General features: G+C 36.8%; 1 protein-coding gene and 3 pseudogenes across 3 annotated transcripts; 1 reads left to right on the forward strand and 3 right to left on the reverse strand.

Annotated features, from left to right (window-relative positions):
- Window positions 1–552: 552 nt before the first annotated feature.
- LOC148547039 (fasciclin-like arabinogalactan protein 11 pseudogene) lies at window positions 553–1686 on the reverse strand (annotated as a pseudogene).
- Window positions 1687–1856: 170 nt separating this feature from the next.
- Window positions 1857–2774, reverse strand: LOC148547040 (fasciclin-like arabinogalactan protein 11; annotated as a pseudogene). Its single transcript, XR_015896117.1, has one exon. The product of XR_015896117.1 is annotated as a fasciclin-like arabinogalactan protein 11 (transcript).
- Window positions 2775–3218: 444 nt separating this feature from the next.
- On the reverse strand, window positions 3219–4499 carry LOC107612712 (fasciclin-like arabinogalactan protein 11 pseudogene; annotated as a pseudogene). Its single transcript, XR_015896116.1, has one exon. The product of XR_015896116.1 is annotated as a fasciclin-like arabinogalactan protein 11 pseudogene (transcript).
- Window positions 4500–5836: 1337 nt separating this feature from the next.
- On the forward strand, window positions 5837–9967 carry LOC148547041 (uncharacterized). Its single transcript, XM_088496238.1, has 3 exons — window positions 5837–6119; window positions 6305–6381; window positions 7121–9967. Exon 3 carries the CDS (start codon window positions 8517–8519, stop codon window positions 9954–9956), a length of 1440 nt encoding a protein of 479 aa, XP_088352364.1. The 5' UTR covers window positions 5837–6119; window positions 6305–6381; window positions 7121–8516; the 3' UTR covers window positions 9957–9967.
- The last annotated feature ends 1257 nt before the right edge of the window (window positions 9968–11224 follow it).

An 11224-nucleotide genomic window follows, 5' to 3' on the forward strand; every position in this document is an offset into this window, starting at 1 on the left:
AATGCATTACAAACATTATCCAACAATTTTGAAACACTTGATGATAAACACTGATAAGCAATTTAAGCCACGTTGAGGAATTAGCTATTTTAGGGTTTAGATCTTTTCTTCCCCTCTTCGTTCCTGAATTAAAATGTTGAGAATAGGTTGACAGATTCTTGGTTAGGTATAATTTGGTGAGTGTGCCTAAAAATGAAACTAATAAGTATATTGAAAAAGTAGTATCATAGATCTGTATAATATATTGTTTTGATCAGCGGTGTTAACCAACAATATTTAAAAATACTGATGAATAGTTTATACTTTATAGACCTAGCTATCTATTATTTGTTTGGGGAATTTTTTGATGTATATGGAAGTTGTGCTTATTTTGTTTAAATGTAGAAATAGAGCAAAGTAAGATTGACCTTTTTTTTTAAAGTATATAAATAAAATTTAGACACCATAAAAAATACTTATTTTTCACTCAAACAAGATCTGTGTTTATATTACCATGGATTTACTTTTATATACGGATTCAAGATTTTCTCATTAGAAAAGCACGTAGTAACAAAAAACATATCACAACGCTCCATTTTAAACAAGAGTTATGCTATGTTTACACCAAAATCAGCTATCAGTATAAAATATATGTTGGAATATAAATACATATTAAAAATAAATTAAATTATACATGTATTTATACACAAATATATTGATGCCTATTTTCAGTGATTTTGGTGTACAAATAACATTTTTTAATAAACAATGTGTAAACACAGCTTCATTTACATGTTATATAGTTTATGCTGCCAATATTATTAGCATGACCATAAACACAACGGAAACCTCTCTATTTTTCGTAGCTGCAGACGTCTTAGATGGAACAACCTGGGTCGACGACGGTTCCGAATTGTCGTCCAACGGCTTCTCCTTATCAGGTTTCGGCGCCTTCGCTACCTCGACTGCCGGTGCCGGCGCCAGAGTAGGCGCCGGCGCGGCGGCAATCTTGGTGGGGAAGAAGTCTGATGGGAGAAGCACCTTAGCAACTTTATATATTGCAAGATGGTTATCCGTGTATATGATCCCATTGATGGTGGTGTTAACTTCACCCGTTGAAATGTTGACACTTCCACCATAACTGATCACGTTCAGTTCAACTTTCCCTTGTTTAGCACCGGCTAGTGTTCTAACAGGGTTAGTTAAGGTATCAAAGCTGGAGCTGGAGACGAAGTCAGGGAGAACATGGAACTGAACGAGCTCAAGCTTTTGCGTATTCGAAAGCATGTTGAGGAACCCTGGTTTGAGTTGGGAGAAGGCGGCGTCCTCCGGGGCGAAAATGGTTAGGCCACCGGATTTAATGGTTATGAGCTGTGAGGTGAGTTGGTTGATCAATTGTGTGGTTTTCATGAGCCTGATGAATGTGTTGAAGGATCCGCCTCTTGTTAGGATTCCAAGGATGTCCACGGCGGAGGTTGGTGGTGGGGGTTTCGATTGTTGTGGCGGTGCACCCATTGGTGAGAGAGCAGCTAAGGTGGTAGAACACATGAGGGAAGATATTAGTACTAGTGCTAATGGGTTTGATAAGAGTGATTGCTTCATGTTTATTATGTTCATGTTAATATTGAATGATTATTGATGGGGCAAATTATATATAGTAGGGGCTGCAGGTAATTACGTATGTGATTTGTGAGACTAAATGCTGTTATTTGCTTGGGAGGAAGATTAAGGTAAGGTACTGCGATGCATCAGAACAATATATGTGATTGAGTAAGGTTTCTTATTATGATAGATGGAGCATTTGAGAAAATAAAACACTCACTCAGACAGTGATTGACACATATATATCCTCCTCAATTAATTCCTCAACTTACATGTATATAGACGGAGCACCTTAGCTTGCAAATTAAATGACATTTTCATATATAACATACATGCATCTAACTCACAAGCACAATATATAGTATCAGATCCGAATAACATACTCCAACCGCAAAATATTATATATAACTCCTAATACCCACCCATATTTATATTAATTTGCTGATTAAGTTCAACTCTAGTACTAATTAGACTAATTATAATATAAGTAAAGGCACCACAAGATTACCAAGGTGATTGTTCCAGCAGTATAATAATAATCCTGATTTGTCTCGTTGATAGGTTCAGGAGCTGGTGTGTTTTCCTTATCAGATTTAGGAGCAGGAGCTGAAGCTGGAGCAGTGGAGGATACAAAGGAATACGAAGGAATCAAGACCTTGTCCACACGATATATAGCAAATTAGCAACCTTGTTATCAGAATAAACCTCTCCGGTGACTGTAGCATTCACCACCCCGGTTGAAATGTTGACACTGATCATCTTACCATGTTTTGTCACTCTCAGCAGAAGCCTTTTGGTGCCTTTACCTGCCAATGTTTCCAGAGTTGCTCAGAGAACTAAAGCCTGATGAGCTTGAAACACACTCGGGTAGGATGTGGAATTGCAAGAGCTTTATCTTCTGAGAAGGCATTGTCATCTGCTGCAAGGATTGTTAGGCCATTACTACTCTTTGCTGCTATGAGCTCTTTGTTGATGCTCTTCATGATCTCTGTTATTTTCAGCAGCATGGTTAGGACTATGAATGTTTTTTCCTTTTCAAGGATTCTGGTTATGTCATCTAGGGTTGAGTCACAGCAATCTGGAGCCTGAGGCGATGGTGCTGATGCAGGTGCCTGTGCCATTGTGACTGAAGAATTCAAGGAAGAAATCAAGAGGCCTAGAAGTAGTGACAAGGAAAATAGAGCTTGCTTCATCTTCTACTTAATTATTGGTAATGAAGGCTTTTAATCTGGTGTTTTAGAAAGAAGATTTAAATGATATTTGATTATATAGAAGGCCAAAGAAATGATAGAAATTTGGGGTAGGTGGAATATTAGTACTGCCGTTTATTCCAAACCTTAACCTATGCTTTAGATCACATAAATAGGAATAGATATTAGATTCAAACATGTACAGTAGAATAGATTAACATTACTATTTTTGATATGTTAGTACAAGGAATATGGTTTGAGTATGGGAGCAACAATTAATACACAAGCTCCAAAGAAGTACTGAATAAACTCTAAGAACATGGATGATGATTAATACAGATCAAGTTAGTAGAGACTTAGAGAAGAGATTGAATTTAATTTCCCTTTTTCCATGCTTGCATTCTTAGTATTTCTCTGCAATTATCCATAAATATGGCTTTTAAAAGGTATTAAAAGACTTCCATATAAGTAACTACCATTAAAAGGGTTTAGGATTTACACTGATGTATCATATTATATTATATTGAAGTTTCTAGAAGAAATAAAACACAGAAGTCCAAACCCCTTAAACTGGCCCAAGCTGAAGAGTTTCCTGCCTTAATATCACATTTTGCCGAACTTATGGTGAACAGGTTTTGCGAAATTTAATATCAAATTAATCAAAGCATATCAGACATTTTACTAACAAAAAGTTGAAAAGAATAAATCAGACAGCAATGCATACTCTTGACATTTCAGAAAGTGAGAAAGAGAAAACTAAGCAAAATTTAAAAGAATCAAGAAAAGAAGAGTTCTTCACAAGTGAAGCAACCAAATGGATGATGATCATCTTCAAGTCCATCATATCATTGCTACTACAACAAAACCAACAGCAATAGACATCAATGCAGTTCCTTGAATGCTAAGTAAGCTCAATGCAGCAGACTTATCCTGATTCTCTTGATCTTCAGCAGAAGACTTCTTATCAGCAATGGGTGACTCTGCCTCGACCGGAGCCGGAGCAGGAGCCTTAGACTTCACAAAGAAATCCAAAGGAAGCAAAACCTTGTTGACACGGTATATGGCCAGATTGGTATCAGAGTAAACAAGTCCATCGATTGTGGCATTGACGACCCCAGTTGAAATGTTGACACTGTTACCATATGCCATCACATTCAATGGAAGCTTTGTGGGATCCTCACCAGCCACTGTTTGAACAGGATTGCTGAGAGAATCAAAGTTTGAGCTTGAAACATATTGAGGTAAGATGTGGAACTGCAAGAGCTCTATCTTCTGGCCTTGGTTGAGCGAGTTCAAGAACCCTGCCTTGAGTTGCGCGAAGGCGTTGTCGTCCGGGGCAAAGATTGTTAGGCCACCACTCTTTGCTGTCATCAGCTGTGAGTTGATGTTGCTCATTATCTCTGTGCTTTTCAGCAGCCTTGTTAGAACCCTGAATGTTTTCGCCTTCTTGAGGATTCTGCCTATGTCATCTGGTGCTGAGTCAGAGGAATCTGGAGAATCTGGTAATGCAGGGACTAATGGTTTTGATGATGTTGGGGATGAAGCTTTTGGAGATGGAGCTGTTGCTGAATTGGTGCAAGAATAGAAGGTAACAAACATGAGTAGAAGGAGGGAACAGGACAGCTGAACTTGCTTCATTTTTTCTATAGTTGGTAGTCAAAAGCTGAAAGTGAATCAATTTGCTTTCATTCTTGTGCAAGTATGTAAAGGACATGAATTTTTCTTGTGATGTATGGTCCATTAAAAAGGGTTTATTATGTAGAGGCTAAGGAAATTAATGATAGGTAATTGATTCAGGGTATAACTCTTCTGTCAAGAAGATAAAAGGATCTTTCATCTTATTATTATTTTTTTAATTTAATTTTATGCCAAACTTTGATGGATATATTCTAGATTATTGCATAGTTCTGATAATGATGAGTTGTGAATTATGGATTTAGTAATATTTTGTATGTTACATCTTAGTACAAAGTACGAGCGAGCCTTGTACCTAAAGAATATATACAAAATCTTAGGCTAGTTATTCTACAGTTCTGAATTATTATTATTATTATTATTATTATTAATAAATTATACAGTTATTTTTCACTTTCAAACAATTTTAATATTTAAGTTTAACTAAGTATTTTATATTCACGCAGTTATTTTTTTTGGTTTCTTCTTCTCTCTCGGGTTGTTGTTGTTGCTTCTTCTACTTCTTTATCCCTTTTTTTTTTCTTTTTTTTCTTCTTTATCCTTGATACTACTTCTTTTTCTTCTCTTCTTCACTTTCTGTCGTCACCAACACCACCTCCTCCTCCTATTTATCCTTCTTTTCACATTGAAATTTCTTCTCCTCCTTCCTTTTCATCTTTCTCCTCCATCATCATGATTATCATCATGATCATCATCGTTATCATCATTGTCATCTTATTCTAATACATATCGTCGTTATCGTTATCGTTGTTATTTTTTAATTTAATTTTCGGTTCATTCTGAATATAATTTCGGTTCATTTCTGAGTGAATTAAGATGCATTTGATATCGTTGTTATGCACAATTCAAAACTCTTCCTCCTTATTTTCTACTACTTCTTATTTTTTCTTTTTTTTTCTTATCCATCGTCTTCTTCTTATTTCATTTTGTTATATTTTTTCTTATTTCACTCTCTTGGGAGAAATAAAACTAAAAAAAAAAAAATCAAACAAAAAAATAAAAATAAAAAAACTCCTCAAAACTACTCATCATGTTCTTCTTCTTATTGTTTTGTTCATCTAATCAAACAAAGAAGAAGAAACACATAATGCTACAAAATCACTTGATGGATTTTGATGCATTTTTATTCATGATTCAATTTTATTTGTGTGCTTGTTTTTTAACTGAGTTTTTGTGTCACAATAATTAAATAATTTCGATTCATTTTAGATTTAAATAAGGTACACTTTGTATGTACTTATTTTGTAATAACCGAGAGTGTGAGGGAAAAAAAAGAAAAAGAAAAGAAAGAGAGGTTGAGAACACGTGGGGGGCACATGCCCCCACTTAAAAATTTTCTTTCTCTCTTCTCATCTTCTTCGACACTCCCCCTCCCCCTCTGTTCTCCTTCCCTTTCATTTTCTTTCAAAAAAATCAAAATGTAAAACCCTCATTTCTCTTCTCTTACCAACTAGATTTCTTCATCTCTTCTCCTTGCAACCAACCACTCAATATCATCAAATTCACCTTCATCATCTTGCTTCCTTTTTCTTCTCTATTCTATCTCCATTTATTCAAATCTCATTTTCTCAAAATCTCCAAATCAGAAAATTTCAACTTAATGAGTGAAGGAAGCATTCAACTTTGAGTCCCGGTTATTATTGAGGCTTCAAGGTAACTCTTTGACTCAATAATTAGCCATATCTCTAATTTTTGTCATCTCTATATTTATGGGTATATATAAATCCGAATTAGGGTTATTAGGGGTTAGAAAATTTGGGGCTTTTGTCAAGGTGAGTAAGATTATGTTAATTGACAATATTAGTAGCTCACAAATATCATTATTGTCATATTTCTAGAGTTGTAGAATTATTGGACATCATTGGGTAGCTCGTTGACGCGCTCAGAGTTGCTTCCGGTTCTTTGGAATCAAGTTGTGAGTGGATATTATATCTATAATTGTTTTTAAATATATTATTATCAATATCTATGTTGAATCATTAATTTTGGAGTTTGAAAATATTTTATTATTGTGATTTCTGAATTTTTGAAAATAAATATTGATTTGTGAAACTTACAATTTTATAAAAATACACACGAGACGATATTTATATATTTTGTAAAGTATAAATGTTTTCTTATTTGACCTTATGTAAATTTTAGTTAAATTTTAGTATGCAATCCTATATATATTGATTTGCTATGGAATTTAGTAGTATGTTATAAGCACTAGAGATTTTTATAAGTGATTTGGTTTGGATTGGTTTGGGAGACTCTGACTAGAAAATCGTAGTTAACGGCGGTTATGACGTTAACCTAGATGCATCTGGCTCAGACCTCAGCTAGCAGGGGCGTTGCTAGCCTAACGTGTAGGCCACACGTTGGATCTGTTATACCGTACGGGCACACTAGAGGAAAGGCCTACCCTTAGAGGTGGAGCCGCCCTAGGTGTGTAATATTTGATTTGATTTGACTTCTGGAATGAGAACTCCCATTTTAGTTCATCCGCTTAACTATTTATCTAATGTTTGTATAATTAATTAATATGAATTTCTCATCTCTGAAAAGAAATATAATTTTCAAGGTAAACTCTGTATTGTCTCGTGTGGGTTATAGATGTAATGTTTACTCACTGAGTTGCAAAACTCACCCTATTATATTCCCATATTTTTCAGATACAGGAGTTATTCCAGGTTCCATTCCACCTGCCCCTCAGTAGATCTTAGTCATTTTGGTGAGCCCTTCTTCTTTCCAAGGGCTAAGTAATTATGTAATGGAACCTTTGCTCAAAATCTAGATTATGTCAATGCTCCATATGTCACAGGCAGGATCCTCGTGTGAGTTATGTTATTTTGAATCTTGAACTGTTTAGGTAGTGATTATGATTTGGTTATGTAAGACTTATGGTTTTAACTATATACTCTAGTTATCAACTTGATATATATATATGATGCGTATTTTGGATATATTTGGTTGTGGATATAATTTGGAGTATGTTGTTGTTGTTGTCTTGGAAATGGAGGTTTATTATTAATACAGGGAGTTAATATTTATGTTGGTAAGGTCCTAGAAACAGAGGAGATTCTGTCCGTTTTTCTGAAAATTTGGTCGTTTGGCTTGCTGAGGGACTTGTCCCTTGAGCGCCAGTCATGGCTTGGTTCGGGTCGTGACAAAGTGGTATCAGAGCCTTAGGTTTTCCTGTGTAATATGGAGCAAGTGTCCTTTAGTAAGATCACAATTGTGCAAATGGAAGCCGGCCCATTTTCACAAAGTGTGATGTTACTAGAGGCCTATAGGAAGTTTTCCTCAATCTTTTGGTCTCATAATTCTTTCTGTCTGTCCTATTGTCTTCGAACTCTATATACATATGTCGTTGGTGATTCAATCGCTCTACTTACTCGATAGGTGGAAGATGCCACCTAAGAAAAGACGTGGTGGAACTGTTGGTGCTCCTGATACTGCTGAATCCAATAGGGCAGTTTCTCCGCCACTTGGAGCGCTTCGACAAAGGCCAAGGAGCCAAAGGATAGCTGATAGGCGCAAAGGAGAGATACCCCGCGAGAGAGTTCAAGAGAACCCCGCAGTAAGAGAGGCTCAACCGGACTTAGCAGCTGAATTGAGGGGAATGAATCAAACTCTTAATGCGGTGTTACATGTTCTAACAAATCAAAATAGGGTGAAGCGAGACTTCCTAATGCGCCAAATCCTCAGCCTCATAGGGTTCATCAATTGTTTGGGGATCAAGAGCCGCCAATTGAAAAGTATTTGAAGTTGAATTCGTCCACTTTCAATGGAGATTCATTGGATGAAGATCCACAACAATATCTAGAGGATGCAAAGAAAGCTATTCGAGCTCTCAAGTGCACCAAAGAATGGGCTGTTGAGTTAGTATCCTACAACTTGCGTGGTTCAGCAAGATATTGGTATGAGTCTCTTCTTGAGAGCAAAGAAGTAGCTGGACTTCCTCCTCCTTCTTGGGAAGAGTTTACTGAAGAGTTTCTTGCTCGATTTTATCCAGCTAACAAGCAAGCAGAAGATGCAATTGCCTTTGAAAGATTAAGGCAAGAGAATATGACAGTGACTGAGTATGCTAAGGAGTTTACTAGACTTTCTAAGAGTGCTCCGTACTTGGTGAATTCAAAAGAGATGAAAGTTCGTCGTTTCGTTCGTGGATTGGCAGAACCTATGTTCACTACTCTTATGCCTGAAGTCGGACGTATGTCTTTTAAGGATGTCCTAAACTCTGCCTATGGAATTGAAGCTGGGATAGCGGAGAGAAATGCTTTTAAGGATGTTGGTAAGAAGCCCAAGATGAAGGGACAATTTTCTGGTGGATCTAGTTTAGGAGGATTTCAGTTTCATCATGGTCAAACTAATCAGCAAGGTTATTCGGGGTATCGAGCTCGTCCTCAAGCATCTTTTGGTGGGGTTGCTTCTTCTGGATCTGCTCCCATGAGTGTTTCGAATCCCAGATATTTTGTTAAGAGCACCTCTCAATCTAGTGCACAGGATTCAAATCAGACAAGGCCAGCTCAGCCCTATTGTCTTCAGTGTGGAAGTTACCATTCCGGTATATGTTTCAAGGCTACTGGTGCATGTTTTGGTTGTGGTCAATCTGGTCATCTTAGGAAGGATTGTCCAAATCCTAGAGGAGGCTTTGCTCCAGGTATTGCACGTCCTACAATACCAATGCCATCATCTTCAGCTATGTCTATTGGAAATTCTTCTGGTCCTAGTGGCAGAGGAGCAGGTGGCAAAGGTCAGACCTATAACAGAGGAGGGAGCCAAAGAGGAAGAGGTCAGGCACGTGTGCATGCCTTAACACGTCAAGATGCTCAAGCTTCTCATGCTGTGGTGGCAGGTACTTTACAAGTTTGTTCTTTAGATGCTCGAGTGTTATTTGATACGGGTTCTCATTATTCATATGTATCTCCACATCTTGCATCTCGTTTCGATAAACAACCTGAACTGTTATCCCACCCATTTCATGTTGGCACTCCGCTTGGAGTCTCCACGATGGTTCGAGTCGTATTTCGGTCTTGTGTTGTTAGAATTAATACCGTTGAAACCTTAGCTGATTTGATCTTTTTAGAACCAATGGAAGATATTGATGTCATCTTAGGCATGGATTGGTTAGCAGCTTGTCATGCTGATGTGGGCTGTTACTCCAAAACTGTGAAGTTTGACATACCGGGTATCTCACCTTTTGTTTTTAAGGGTGATGACTGTCCCACTTTAGCTAGCATCATCTCATCTATGAGTGCTATGCAATTGATGGATAAGGAAAACCAAGGATTTCTGGCAGTTGTTAGAGATGTTGATGCCGAAGTGCCTAGTCTTGATCAGGTTCCTATTGTTAGAGAATTCCCTGACGTGTTCCCTGATGAGCTACCGGGGATGCCGCCTGACCGTGAAGTTGAGTTTTCCATAGAATTGGCTCCGGGAGTCCAACCTGTGTCCATTCCTCCCTATCGTATGGCTCCAACTGAGTTACGAGAATTAAAATTTTAATTGGAAGATATGCTAGAGAAAGGATTCATTCGTCCTAGCACTTCTCCGTGGGGAGCTCCTGTTCTATTCGTAAAGAAGAAGGATGGAACGATGCGACTATGTGTGGATTATCGTCAGCTCAATAAGATAACTGTTCGCAACAAGTATCCATTGCCCAGGATTGATGATTTGTTTGATCAACTTCAAGGAGCTACCTGTTTCTCAAAAATCGACCTTCGTTCAGGGTACCATCAATTGAAGATAAAAGAGGAAGACATTCCAAAAACTGCTTTTCGTACTCGCTATGGGCACTATGAGTTCTTAGTAATGTCCTTTGGTCTGACGAATGCGCCTGCAGCTTTCATGGACTTAATGAATCGAGTCTTCAAACCTTTCTTAGATCGCTTTGTTATCGTCTTCATCGATGATATCTTGGTGTATTCGAAAAGTGCTACGGAACATGAGTATCATTTGAGGATTGTGTTACAAACCTTAAGGGATCACAAGTTCTATGCTAAGTTTTCTAAATGTGAGTTTTGGCTTGATCAAGTGACATTCTTGGGGCATGTGGTATCAAAAGATGGAATCATGGTGGATCCAAAGAAGGTTGAAGCCGTTCAGAAGTGGCCAATAGGGCTTTTTCGGACGAAAATTTCAAACGAAATTTATTCCGTCTGAATGATTTTTTCATTTCAGACAAATTTGAGACAAATATTGAACAACTTTTAGTGGAGGCATTGGAATAATATATTTTGTCCTAAATTTGTCTAAATTTTGTCCCAAATTTTGGCGCCAATTTTTTTTGGATGGCGCCAAAATTTTCATACAGATTAGCAACACATTTCGGACAAAAGCTATAATTCGTCTGTATTCCATCTGAATAACTTTAGACAGATTCGGGACGAATTTTAAAAATATTAATTCTATCCCAAATTTGTCTATAATTAGTCTTAAATACTTTTACTATAGCTAACTCTTCGAAATAGCCAAATTTTTTTCCCACAAACTTGGGACGAAAATAGCATCATTTGTAAATTCCGAATGAAAGTGCACCAGCTTTCAAACGGATTTCATATGTTTATTGAAAAATTATAACATTTAGTATATATATATATATATATATCTATGATTTATCCCAAATATTTTTACTATTCCAAAATAAAGTTTCTTTTTCCTAAAATAACCTTACTTATATATAACTTATAAAAGAGTACACTTTTTGTTTCTAAAACTCTAAACAAAAATATCCATACTATAAACAAAAAAATAAATAGAAAATTGATAAAAAA

This window comes from Arachis ipaensis, chromosome B8 (assembly GCF_059453495.1).
Source record: "Arachis ipaensis isolate K30076 ecotype BB chromosome B8, ASM5945349v1, whole genome shotgun sequence".
NCBI classification, from domain to species: Eukaryota; Viridiplantae; Streptophyta; class Magnoliopsida; order Fabales; family Fabaceae; genus Arachis; species Arachis ipaensis.

Bases quoted from the DNA above. Each gene is read 5' to 3' on its own strand.
- LOC148547041 (XM_088496238.1), top strand. From the start codon at position 8,517: ATGACAGTGACTGAGTATGCTAAGGAGTTTACTAGACTTTCTAAGAGT.